Source organism: Aaosphaeria arxii (genome assembly GCF_010015735.1).
Source record: "Aaosphaeria arxii CBS 175.79 unplaced genomic scaffold BU24scaffold_4, whole genome shotgun sequence".
In the NCBI taxonomy this organism is placed as follows: domain Eukaryota; kingdom Fungi; phylum Ascomycota; class Dothideomycetes; order Pleosporales; genus Aaosphaeria; species Aaosphaeria arxii.
Window position 1 is genome coordinate 570,392 of NW_022983477.1, and position 11,426 is coordinate 581,817.

At 48.9% G+C, this 11,426-nt stretch overlaps 7 protein-coding genes across 7 annotated transcripts; 2 read left to right on the top strand and 5 right to left on the bottom strand.

Annotated features, from left to right (window-relative positions):
• Positions 1-128: 128 nt before the first annotated feature.
• Positions 129-1,221, top strand: BU24DRAFT_432974 (uncharacterized protein; the record flags this gene model as incomplete). Its single annotated transcript, XM_033529947.1, has 2 exons — positions 129-149; positions 199-1,221. 2 exons carry the CDS (start codon positions 129-131, stop codon positions 1,219-1,221), a joined length of 1,044 nt encoding a protein of 347 aa, XP_033383743.1.
• Positions 1,222-1,313: 92 nt separating this feature from the next.
• BU24DRAFT_461652 (uncharacterized protein) lies at positions 1,314-2,053 on the bottom strand (the record flags this gene model as incomplete). The annotated part of the gene is made up of 2 exons (XM_033531913.1): positions 1,314-1,471; positions 1,519-2,053. 2 exons carry the CDS (start codon positions 2,051-2,053, stop codon positions 1,314-1,316), a joined length of 693 nt encoding a protein of 230 aa, XP_033383744.1.
• Positions 2,054-3,059: 1,006 nt separating this feature from the next.
• On the top strand, positions 3,060-4,252 carry BU24DRAFT_421705 (uncharacterized protein). Its single transcript, XM_033527789.1, has 2 exons — positions 3,060-3,801; positions 3,908-4,252. The coding sequence occupies exons 1-2, from the start codon at positions 3,207-3,209 to the stop codon at positions 4,129-4,131; spliced, it is 819 nt and encodes a 272-aa protein (XP_033383745.1). The 5' UTR covers positions 3,060-3,206; the 3' UTR covers positions 4,132-4,252.
• A 530-nt stretch (positions 4,253-4,782) lies between these two features.
• BU24DRAFT_421706 (uncharacterized protein) lies at positions 4,783-5,737 on the bottom strand. Its single transcript, XM_033527790.1, has one exon. It carries the CDS (start codon positions 5,299-5,301, stop codon positions 5,080-5,082), a length of 222 nt encoding a protein of 73 aa, XP_033383746.1. The 5' UTR covers positions 5,302-5,737; the 3' UTR covers positions 4,783-5,079.
• A 1,436-nt stretch (positions 5,738-7,173) lies between these two features.
• Positions 7,174-8,196, bottom strand: BU24DRAFT_491655 (putative glutathion S-transferase II, GST-II). Its single transcript, XM_033533820.1, has 4 exons — positions 7,995-8,196; positions 7,858-7,930; positions 7,632-7,806; positions 7,174-7,572 (listed from the first exon to the last, which is right to left on the bottom strand). The coding sequence occupies exons 1-4, from the start codon at positions 8,115-8,117 to the stop codon at positions 7,296-7,298; spliced, it is 648 nt and encodes a 215-aa protein (XP_033383747.1). The 5' UTR covers positions 8,118-8,196; the 3' UTR covers positions 7,174-7,295.
• An 862-nt stretch (positions 8,197-9,058) lies between these two features.
• BU24DRAFT_441147 (FAD/NAD(P)-binding domain-containing protein) lies at positions 9,059-10,440 on the bottom strand (the record flags this gene model as incomplete). Its single annotated transcript, XM_033530421.1, has 1 exon — positions 9,059-10,440. The coding sequence occupies exon 1, from the start codon at positions 10,340-10,342 to the stop codon at positions 9,059-9,061; it is 1,284 nt and encodes a 427-aa protein (XP_033383748.1). The 5' UTR covers positions 10,343-10,440.
• A 130-nt stretch (positions 10,441-10,570) lies between these two features.
• On the bottom strand, positions 10,571-11,199 carry BU24DRAFT_177707 (uncharacterized protein). Its single transcript, XM_033521576.1, has one exon. It carries the CDS (start codon positions 11,004-11,006, stop codon positions 10,665-10,667), a length of 342 nt encoding a protein of 113 aa, XP_033383749.1. The 5' UTR covers positions 11,007-11,199; the 3' UTR covers positions 10,571-10,664.
• Between the last annotated feature and the right edge of the window lie 227 nt (positions 11,200-11,426).

Genomic DNA, 11,426 nt, shown 5'->3' on the forward strand with positions numbered 1-11,426 from the left:
AAACGCGCAGCTACTGTGCCACTCAATCCTTGGCCCCAAACCTATATATCCAGTCAATACGACTTCGACCTCTACGTACCTTATGGCACTATATCGTTGCTTCCAAAATGTGCCCGTAGTGTGTTGCGATGGCTGATGAAATTACTGTAGTGAGTGGGTCATCTACAGCTTGTGATACTAGCTGCTAACCGTGGATAGACCAAGAATCGCGGTCGCGATCCTCCCTTGCCGGACCATTGCACGCCGCCCTGGCCCGCAGGTAATGATTCACAGTCGTCTCTGGACAACAGCAACGATGCCTCTGGGGATGTCCATCCTGCCTCGCTCCAATCGTTGCCCACGCTGTTCGGCGATGGCTCGCGCGTCTACCCTGCCAACGATGACATCAAAGGGTTCCTGAAGTCTGACCTAGACCTCCACCGTCTGGAACAAATATATGGCCAACTGTGGATGGCAGGGCGTCCGCTGCGTGGACGCGCCTTGCACCGTTACAAGATGCTCGGCTTCGATGTCTACCGCACGCAACAAATGGACCTGCACTTGCTCAAATACCAGAACCGTATCATGATGAAACCCCTACCGGAATGGATATTCGATTCTGGATTCTGGGAAAAATACATTTGCGATGATATCGAACTGCACAAATCAGCTAGCGGGTTTTTGCTCTCTTACGTATGGCTAATCACGACTCCTTTGGACCTCAAATTCGCGCATGAATACAGCCTGGTACCTTTATCCATCACCTGGCCGTGGTGGAAGAACTTCGTCAAAGTCTTCTATGAGAAGATCGACTGTAATGCTCTCGACCAGGTCAACAAGCGATATCATTTTGGGGAGCTGCGCCTGGGCCGTGTCAACAGCATATATCGTACACGCTTCATGTTCACACACTTCGTTCGCGGCTATCTCTACGGCTACAATCGGTATGGCGTGTTCTTCCAACGCTACTCGTGGCTATTGACCGTCTTCCTCTTCGTTTCGATAGCACTATCGGCGATGCAGGTCGGCGTCAGCGTCTACCCTCTTTCAGAGAGCGGCGCATTCATGCAGGCTTCCTACGGATTCGTGGTCTTATCACTAGTCGCTGTCGCTGTTGTCTTACTCCTAGGATTGGTCTTATATTGTTTCATCTTCTTCTTCAATATGGTTGCAGCGATCAACCACGCGAAAAGGAATATAAGCATGCGAAACAAATGGGCCGAAGAGCGAAAGGAAAAATAATCATGGTTTTGATTCTACAAGATATCCCTTCACGCCATTACTCCAAGTATGTGTGGAAACAACAGGAACCAGTCATGCGCAGGCATCGGCCATCATAGCTCGTCTCTGCCAGTGACTTTCTTCACAGCCTGGAACGCCGAGATCTTGATCTCGACGTCGTGCTTTCCCTTTCCTTTCTTATGCTCGACCGTGCCAAGCACTGCATCATCCTTCAGGCTGGCGGAATAGTTATCGAGGTCGTCGAAAACACCTACGGATTATTAGCTAGGAATCTGTACGCTAGAGGATATCTCATACCTTCACACTCGCCAACATCGGAATCGGGCTCGTCCACAAATAGTGGAAGAATTGGATAGATGGCACCAGGGGCAAAGAACACTATGTCCTCTTGTACGCTGAAGTGCTTTTGCTTGGGGTGGCTGGCCAACCATTCCCTGACGGCGAACGGAAGAGCTTCATAGTCCAACTTCAACAACTCTCTATCATTACCATGCTTGTCCACGCCATTCCACGATCCGGGGTACAGCTGCTTGTTGTAGAACACTTTGAGCTGCGGAGCCCATGTCTTCAGTGTTGGGTAGAGTTCACCCAATTTGTAGATCTCTCCTTTCAACTCGATCGACGATGCGCACTTCTTTGTGTAGGAAGATAGATCTGCGGCTTTCCATTTTGCGTTCCAGATCTCGCCAACGGGTGTTGGGTCAGGAAGCTTCGACGACGTTGATGTTGACGAAGAGGAGGATTCTGTGCTGGAAGAGGAGCTGCTGGATTCTTCGGCCGCAAAAGCAGTCGCTGCAAGTATTGCCGGCGAGAGGATAGTAAGGATCTTCATGGTAGAAATTTAATCGTGATAATTACACCTCTTATTATGTTCCACAGATGCACTCAAGAATTGTGTCAATTGCAAAGATAAAAGAAGACCAAAACAGGTGCAGCATCGACTTTTTATCTACACTACAACACTCAATCTCAAGAGGCCATAGCTCCCACATGCCTCATGATGAGTGCTCTGTGTAGTGTGTCCTTTACACCCTCTCCTCGCCATTCCGCTTTGTTTTTCCGCCTTCCATATTAACCTACCAGGGTGTTTAGCGTATCCAAGAGGGCTAGGATAGATTAATAGGACACGGTGTGTGCTTCTTTCGAGTCAAAACTATACTGAGGAGAGGAATAGAGACGTTCAAAGGACAGATGGCAACACGTGGGAGATGAATGATATAGCTTTGAAATACTTGGGTCGTTATATGTGCTTGGGGTTGAGGTGAGGGGACATGAGCGATGTGAGCGATACACCCAATCAGGAAATGGGAGATTCTGGCTGTGGAACTTGGTACCACAACGACAGACCTTCTAGCGCCCTTCGACCTGATACTAACAATCAAAGGAACTTATCACTGTCAAGCATTTCCCCTTCGCAGGAAATTTCGTGCCAACAATTATTACTCGTACCTTCGCCTGTTATCCCTCTTTCTCGACCACACTCTCTCCTTGGTTCGCGGTTCCTGCGATATGACGCACAGATCGACGCCTCCAGCCACCGACCCCTGTCCAACTCTGAAGGAACAACGACCACCCAAACCCATCAACCACTAACCACTATCGCCAGATCAAGTTTCAATCCCCGTGATCCCACAACTTCTAAGTGGCTATCGTTCGACTTTTGGAACCGACCGTTATCCGTCCATCGTTTTGCGCCACCTCACCCCCGTGTGTAGTATCGATGGCGCAGCCAGCCAGCGAAATGCTGTGGTGGTGGGTGGGTCAGGAACAGGTTTTTTGGGAACCCGGATCCTGGGAGGAGGGACGGACCTCACTTACTCAGTCATTGTTGTCGATGACTTGGACCCGTTGCGGGTAGGGTTTAAGTAGTGGACGGTGGTAAACATGCCCTGTTCGTGACAAGGAATCTATCATAATCTCAACACCATATCATCACATCTCCACCTCTTGTGCCTCTTAGGATATCAGTGACGACTTGAATGACCATGGCCAACGACGATAGGAAGGACAGCGCGCAAATGGCGTCTTCAAAGAATCCGACAAAGCCTTTACCAACCCGGACAGTATCAACTCGCACCCAGGAACCACACAGGACTCCAAGCCAGATGAACAGAACCACATCGACCACAACTCCACGCCCAACCACCACAGCACCGAAACCCACACGCCCCGACCTCCAGCGCCGCCGCACCACCGCCAAAACCCGCTACATGGACATGCTCCTCTCCCTCGACGACGTGCCCAAAACGCACAACATCCTCGCCTCCGCCTCCGTCTGGATCCTCCTCGCCGGCTACATCGTGCTCCCCGCCACCTTCAACAAATTCCAACGCGACACAGACATCGACGCGAAAGCCAACTCCGCGTTCTCCAAGGCCGCGCTGTCCACCGTCCGCAACGTCCCGCTGCTCTACATCGCGGCTTTCGCGTGCGGCATCGGCGTCGTGGGCTGTCTGTGGCTGTGGTGGAAGCACAGGACGAACTACGTGTGGGTCGTGAATAGGATTTTTCTCCCTGCGTTGATGAATAGTATCGCGGGGTTGATAAGTACGTTGGTTAATGTGTATTCTGCTCAGGCTGGTAAGACTGTCTTTTCCCTTACTCGAATCCCCCGTGTATCCATCGATTGCGTAAATGATGCTTGGACGAAGTGGCTAACGTGGGAATGATTGTGGGGGGGTTTAAGGCCAATACTCCGTCACGGCGAAGGCGACGCTCGTCGTCACTGCCGCGTGCTCGACTGTAACCGCGGCGCTGTTCCTCCTGTATAACACGGTCATGCTGAGCCTGGTGAAGAGGAAGCACAAGCGGGAGACGGACGCCGTGGAGAAGGAGAATGTGAGGAGGGATGGGGTGGTGGGTGGTGTGGTTGTTGGTGGTGCGGTCGGCGGGGCTGCGGCGGCTGCGTGAGATGGAGTTGGTAGTTTATTATTTCTTTTCGCTTTTAATGAATGGGGGAAGGTATACGGGGGACTGTGTATCGAGGGTGAGGAGATATATCGTGTGGGAGAGACGGGATGGGATGTTCGGGATTTCTCACATCATTTACTGTATGACTGTCTACGAAACCATGATCTTTTGTATGCCAACTCTATCTGTTTAAACTTTCTTCAATTTGCAAATGATCTCAAGTTTCAAAGATAGGCTCCCAGTGTCGAGTTCTATGAGTTGGGACTTGAAGTATTCAAGATGTTGAGAATTACTCGGAGAACATTATATTCATGTGTGTACGTCAGCTCACCATATACGCGACGAGATATAAGATTTTACGCACGACCGTTCACGCTAAAAGTAGCAGCGAACTAAATAATTAGAGAATTTTGGTATATGGTGCTGCTGCTTTACAGCGAGAATGATCTCCGCAGTCATGTGTATTGTGAACCTTGCGATTTAGCGGGAGATCCTTTAGAAACGCCAGATAGAGCGTGATAGGTCAGTAACTTGACCCTATAAGAGAGCGGTTACACACTAATTTACAGTTGCAGCGTCGATGCTAATTGGACTTTTACTTTCATGTATGTTAAGGGATATTTTTCACAGTTCAAGCAGGGTTGTGCAGACTTAATGTTTGATAGTTTTCAATATTAAAGTATGTATCTAGATTTCGTCTCGTAATCCCCTGGTGTCTCGCTGCGCGTCGATAGACATTATATACATTCGAAAATGAATGAACAAAACGAAAAAGAAAAGGAAAGGATAGTCAGGATCTATATAAGGTATCGAGCTCAAGCACCCTCGTCGCGTCCACCCTAAAATCAAATCACCAACTCCGCCCAATGAAAACTAACTCCAATCTACACCCTCTTGAATTCGTAACATAATTAGGCCGTGAAGAGAAGAAGTCTGCGAGCTACGCCCTCAGTACTTTCCCTGGTTCTGGCCGTAGTAGGTCGCGTAGGCGCCGTTCACGCTCTCATGGTGCTCCTTGGCGGCCTTTTTGATGGCGGACCATGTCTTGCTGGCGAGAGAGGGCTTTGGGGTTGCGGAAACAGTGGCGGTGGTGTTGTCCTTGAGGATGGTGTCGTAGGTGGAGGTGGTGTTGGTGGTTTCGAAAGAGGCGCGGGAGACTGGGGAGGACATTTTGGTTGGTGTTTTGGTTGTTGTTGTGGAGGTGATGATTGGTTGTAGAATGTTTCCGATTGGAGTTGAGGTGGTTATATGAAGCTTAGGTTGGAAGCTATTCGTAGCGTTGATTTGTTTGTTTGTGTGGTAGATTGATGGAGAGAAGTTGATATGTTGGTAGTAGATTGATCGGATGATTTGTTTTGTTTGATGATTTTATGCTTTGGAGTATGTATTTGACTAGCTTAGAAGCTTGAGCTTGATGTTTGTATTGAGAAGCTTGTGATGATTGTATTGGATTGGAGTTGATGATATTGATGAAAAGCGTCGAGCAATGGACTCTTTAATACCTTCAATTGACCCACCGTATGACTGGATTTGTAAACCGTGGCTCGGAAACATCGTCATAGTACCAGTGCATCATTGCACCATAGTTGATGCTTTTTTGACATTCTATGACTATTGTTACAAAATGACCACGCCCTTCAGCACAGTCATGTCAGACATTCTACGAGGTAGCGTACCAATGGCGTAAATTGGCCAATGACGTGCCTCCATCCATCTTAATAATTGTGGTTCTTACAAATGCTGGATCCGCCGCATTTACAAGCCAATAATGGTTACCCGTCGGCTAAGCTCGCGCCAGTCTCTTTTCCGACACGCTTAACGGGTAATTCGACGTATGATTGGTCACATTGACATCCACTGGCGCAGGGCGTGAGTACTTCGTCCTTGTTGTCCGACCAAAGCGAGAGTTTTCGACATCTGTGACTTTTTTTCACGCCCTGCACTTTGACACGCCCTGTGGTAGTCCACATCGGCATTTTTTTATGCCCACAACCTGACTCAAACACGATTGTACATGTACGTTGGACATACTCAGTCCTATATCGGACTTGTGAACAGAACATTCCTGGACAATCCATCAGAATCTACACTCCGGAGTGATTCTCATGATTCCGTGTTGCTAATTTCGGAATCAATCCTTTCTCCCCAGGGTCCTATCCTGCATTCCGAACTCTCCGGCCATTTCATTGTTCTTCCTTCCCCATCTTGCTGTACTACCGACTAGAGGTCCTCATGAATGGTTCGGTTCCTACATGTGCCTTACCTGTGGTCGATCGCATGTACCTGCCCCAAAACCAGGAATAGATGATGCCATGGCTACAGAATCAACGGTTGTCAAACGTTCTAGACATACTTCAGCTGTGGCTTGTGGCGCTTCTCTGCCTATTATTGTGGCTGGTCGTGCATGGAAATATGCATGTGCTTGACGCGATCGTTGCATGTGCTCGCGTAGCGTTGTCATTGCTAATACACAGGGCATTAATAATTGTTCGTTTAGGTCGCATTCGATGTGTCGCGTCATAGCCATCGTGACGATCATTGATAGAATTGAGAATGGGAGGATGGAACGAAGTTGTTTCTCATCATCATCGTCTATTGACGTTGTTGCTGCCTACTCCATGAACCACCAGCGCACCGTGTATGTGCGAGTACAAGAAACGCGGAGAAGGGTCCCATATCCCCCACAACGTCGCCGATCTAATGGGCAGTTCCTCTGGATGTATGGACTGTTCCAGCCAGATTAGGATTTAGTTTGTTAGGGTCTACTAAACTTCTCTTTATTATCTATACCTCTGCGTAGATGAAGGATATTTTATCTTCACCTTAGGGTCTAGATAACTAGAGTTAAGGGTACTTTACTATTAAAAGAACAACAATTAAACAAATTTCTAGTCATGAAATAGACCAAGATAAGTAGAAATGTTGCCATCAAAGACCATGACGATTTAGGGTGATGATCAGTAGCTAGGTAATATGCAACGATTCAAGTAACTGTCTCTATTGGGGGAGCCGGGTCGGATACAATGCAGCAAAGCAGTGTTTCTACAGCTATCTACAGGGCTCGGAAGATACGAAAGCTTCACTGGCTCGGCAAAGGCCGGATATTGATGTAAGCTTGCCTTGCGACTATATTACAGCGACCAGCCCCTGTGTGACTACTCATCTCATCCCGAAGTAAAAGCAGTCACACGCTTCCAAGAATCCCTAGCAGTCACTCTCTCCCACCACGCGTGTAGATTTGGATACTTCTCTTGACTGAGACCTTCTCCAGCATAATGGAGGTAATCCACGGTAGGCAAGTAAAAAGTATCAATCAAAGTGAATTCTGCTCCGCCCATGTAGTTCTGGCGGCCCAGAGTATTTTCTAACACATCCATAGTCTCACGCAAGCGCGCTACGGCTGCTGTTGCAGCCTCTTCGTCTGTGGCTATGCCTTTGGAACTGCAGGAGTGTCGAGTAAGCCAATAGATCGATCGTTTTGATGTGATTGTAGTACTTACGGATTGAACAGCTTTTGTACAAGAACCTGCTCGGCTCGTACATGGAATAAAGAATATTCGATGGATGCCCATTGTTCGAACGTTCCCCATGCAGTCAGATCACCATTCTCGGGGACCAGTTTTGTTCCTTGCCCCTGATACTTTGCGGCTAGGTACCTTGCGATAGCCCTGGACTCTGTACTCTGTTAGTAGAGGCCTCTTCCAGATCGACAAAGTAAAGACGTACCAAAGATGGTGAATGAGCCGTCTTCGAGCAAAGGAATAACACCAAAAGGGTGTTTCTCGATATATGGAGGTCTCTATATATGCGATGATCATTTATCTGCTATTAACCCTTCAAGTGAGTTCTCAATTTCCCCGTACCTTGTGTTCACCAGTTAGGAAGTCAACCTTCTCCAACTCGAGATCCAGACCTTTCTCTGCCATGACGACGAGCACACGACGTGTGCAAAGAGACATTTTGTGTCCATAGAGTGTGATAGCCATTTTGATTCAATATGCTTCTGCAGTGAGGAAATCGATACCGCCAACTCTAGCATGTATACACATACTTATACTGTTGTGCTGCATTGAATTATATCTCGGGGTGTAGGCAAGATTCAAGGCCGACGAGCAAAGGTAACGATCGTCAGCCAATCAGACGCAAGGAAGGCAGCTCGGCTTATAAATTCGCAGAGTACTTAAAACACGAGTCGCGCAGGCAGATTATGAAAACGCGGAGATATACGATCGCCGCAGACCGAACCACGCGGAGATACACGATATCCGCATACCTGATTATAAGAATGCGGAGATATACGATCTGAAGGAATTGTAGTACGCGTTGTTGGCAGGTGAAGCGAAGATCACGACGAAGCATGACGCGTGCGCGCTAAAAGATATTGACTGATTAAGGAATCATCTTTGTGAAGCCGTACAGATAGTCACAGCTGATAAGACACGATGATAAGAGTAACTTACAATCAGAGTGGTTAAGTTAGTTGAAAACTGCCCTGCCCGTTGTCTTGACTGCGAGCTCGTGGCTGGCTCCGCACACAGGCAATGGGCGCTCAAGGCACAGTCGCTATCCTATGGCTACAGAATCCGCGGTTGCCAAAAAGTTCTAGACATTCTCCAGCTGTAGCTTCGGTCTTTTTTGTCTGCCCAAGTCGCCGACTTAACGGGAACCTCTTTGGGTGTATGGAATGTTCCGGCCCGACTGAGCTTTGGTTCGTCAGGGTCCAGCATACTCTTCTCCCTATTGTATCTCTGCGTAGATAAAGGATCTTTCATCTTCAGCTTGGGGACCGAATAACCAGGGTTGAAGGTATACTTCTGCCAAAAGAACAACAACCTAACGACTTTCAAGTCATGAGATGGACGGCGAGGATGTTTAACGCATTCATAAGATGAAACCAAAAAGCTGCATGAGATCATAGCGCCAATATCTACGCAGTTGCTGCTATCTTCTCCTCACTATGGATTTCCTCATCCAGTTCACTATCCCATGCCGCATAGCTGGGCAACTTCCATTTCTCACTCGTATCATACATTAGGAATTGAACAATCTTATCCAGCTTCAAGACCGTGACGAGGCCCAGCACAGTATGTAGCAGCTTGACACCTAACTTGGACTTGGGATAGTAGAGACCTGGCATACCCGGCGGTAACTTTTGGACATGGGTGACCAAGGGCCGCAGCGTCTGGTCGTACGCTTTCAAGGCCGCATCCAAATCCCCTTTATGTTTTGATATCTCTCCGGCGAGGACATATGCCCCGATCAATGCAAGACTCGTGCCCATGCCAGTCAAGGGCGACGGGCAATACGCGGAGTCGCCCAGTAGAACGACTCTCCCCTTTGACCAAGTGTCACTCTTAATCTGAATGATCGGTTGGGCGTAGAAGTCATCTGACTCTTCCATCGCCTTAACAAGACGTTCTGCTTGCCAGCCCGCATCTCGGAAGTGCTGGCCGAAAGCTTTCTTCTGCTGATCCACATCCCCAGTCAAAGCCTGATCGAGGTCGCTGGCGCCACTCATCGTGGCTAGATAGCACTGTCCATGTGTTTCGTTATGCCATCGTGTGTTCAGAAATCGACGACCAGGGGCGTGATAGATAGTGGCGAGGTTAGGGTCCTGTGGTTCTCGTGCAAGTCCGAAATAAGCGACATGGACTCCCAATTTATGGACGCCAACCTGGTTGTGGGCATCGCCGCCTGCCCCTAGCATCATTCTTCGTACTCTCGAACCTTGTCCGTCAGCACCTATGAGCAGATCATAGCGGTCTTCACTGCCATCTGAGAACTTGACGATGACTCCATCCCCAGTGTTTTCGAAGTCCTTTACGGAAACACCAAATCTGTAGTTGGTTTCTTCCTTGACAGCATCGTATAGCGTCTTACACAGATCTCCCCTCATCATCTCATACTCCGTCGTGAAGCCCTGCTGGCCAGTCTCTGCGTCGACGATCTTGGGAAACAGGGCCTTTTGCTTGCCACTTGAATCGACAAACTCCAGGCCCTGCTCATCAACGACATACTTCCGCAATTCGTCGAGAATTCCCATGCGTTCGGTAACTTTCACTCCATCTTCGCGGAGATCGATCTGCTGTCCGCTGGTACGGAGAGAAGGGAATCGCTCTACGATTGTGCAAGAGTGCCCGAGGCGGGTGAGCCAGAAGGCGATTGCTGGCCCCGCGATGCCACCGCCTGATATTAAGACACGAAGAGACATTAAAGATGGTTGGATTAGTTTTGGGATCACCGAAAACACGTATGTAGTAGTAGTTGAAAGATCTAGCGAAACGACTTATAAGACTGCCGCGGCAACTTCTCCAACCTGATACGAGAGGATTTTGTCGTGTCCCAAAAGGGAAACCAGTCTTGATCGACTATATAGTGTTTTTGCATACGGAAATGCCGCTCGTCATTATCAGATTGAATGATCAGAGTTCTGATCGTCCGGGAGGCGATATCGGATGCCCTGACGCCATTATTGGCCTGGGGGTGCTTGCAGACTGGCAGAATGTAGCAGTGACACGCAAGTAGCCGTCAAACTATGTAGAACCGTAAGTGGCATTCAATCCGCTGATCCAGACGTCTGGCGGCGTCCCGCTGCCGGAAAGGGAACCAAACGAGACCCATCTGCCCAATAAAGAAGCTACAGCGACGACTGATCTTCGTCTCAACTTGCAAACTTTAAGCATCATCCTCCTTTGCGAAGTTTCAATGTCGACGCAGGTAAGCAACGCATCTTGGCCTGTCGATGAAATCTCTGCGAGCCCGTCCGTCCCGGCCGTCGAATCGACCCACCTCCAGACATGAATACGAGGTTCCTGACGTGATTCTGCAGCAAGCCAACCCCCCATCCCACCACCGCAGACCAAGCAGATCGACATCCTTAAGCACAATAAAGTTATCTGATCCGCTCTTAGCGAGATCAAGGCCGCGCCGGACGGGGACTTTCGATCAGATAACCAATGACTCTCTGGAGCGAGAGTCCACCGTTGCTGCGAGAACACAGGTGTACCGCAGATGCAGGCGTAAAAGTTTGCTCAAATACGAGGTCTCGTAGTCACCTTCTCCTAACAGTTCGCCGAAAGTGGGGTGTCTGCTCTGTGTTCCACTCCTGGCCGTCGCACTTGCTGCCACTCCCGCCATGCCGTGGAGGGTGTGGAGATATTGGGCGAGCTTGAAAACAAATTACGTGCCGGCGATGATGACATTCAATCCTTTGTTGAGATAATTTACGCAATCTTGGGAGCCATGAAAGAGTACGGCTTTGTATGGTTACATCAGATAATAGAGCCTCTCGCGAA

What these genes read in the sequence shown, in the direction of transcription:
- BU24DRAFT_421705 (XM_033527789.1), top strand. Translation starts at nt 3,207, where the DNA reads ATGGCCAACGACGATAGGAAGGACAGCGCGCAAATGGCGTCTTCAAAG. An exon ending in TGTGTATTCTGCTCAGGCTG is followed by an intron (nt 3,802 to 3,907) that starts GTAAGACTGTCT and finishes GGGGGGTTTAAG; the next exon opens with GCCAATACTCCGTCACGGCG.
- BU24DRAFT_421706 (XM_033527790.1), bottom strand. Translation starts at nt 5,301, where the DNA reads ATGTCCTCCCCAGTCTCCCGCGCCTCTTTCGAAACCACCAACACCACC.
- BU24DRAFT_491655 (XM_033533820.1), bottom strand. Translation starts at nt 8,117, where the DNA reads ATGGCTATCACACTCTATGGACACAAAATGTCTCTTTGCACACGTCGT. An exon ending in TCCTAACTGGTGAACACAAG is followed by an intron (nt 7,931 to 7,994) that starts GTACGGGGAAAT and finishes TCGCATATATAG; the next exon opens with AGACCTCCATATATCGAGAA. An exon ending in GTACAAAAGCTGTTCAATCC is followed by an intron (nt 7,573 to 7,631) that starts GTAAGTACTACA and finishes ACACTCCTGCAG; the next exon opens with TTCCAAAGGCATAGCCACAG.
- BU24DRAFT_177707 (XM_033521576.1), bottom strand. Translation starts at nt 11,006, where the DNA reads ATGTCGATCTGCTTGGTCTGCGGTGGTGGGATGGGGGGTTGGCTTGCT.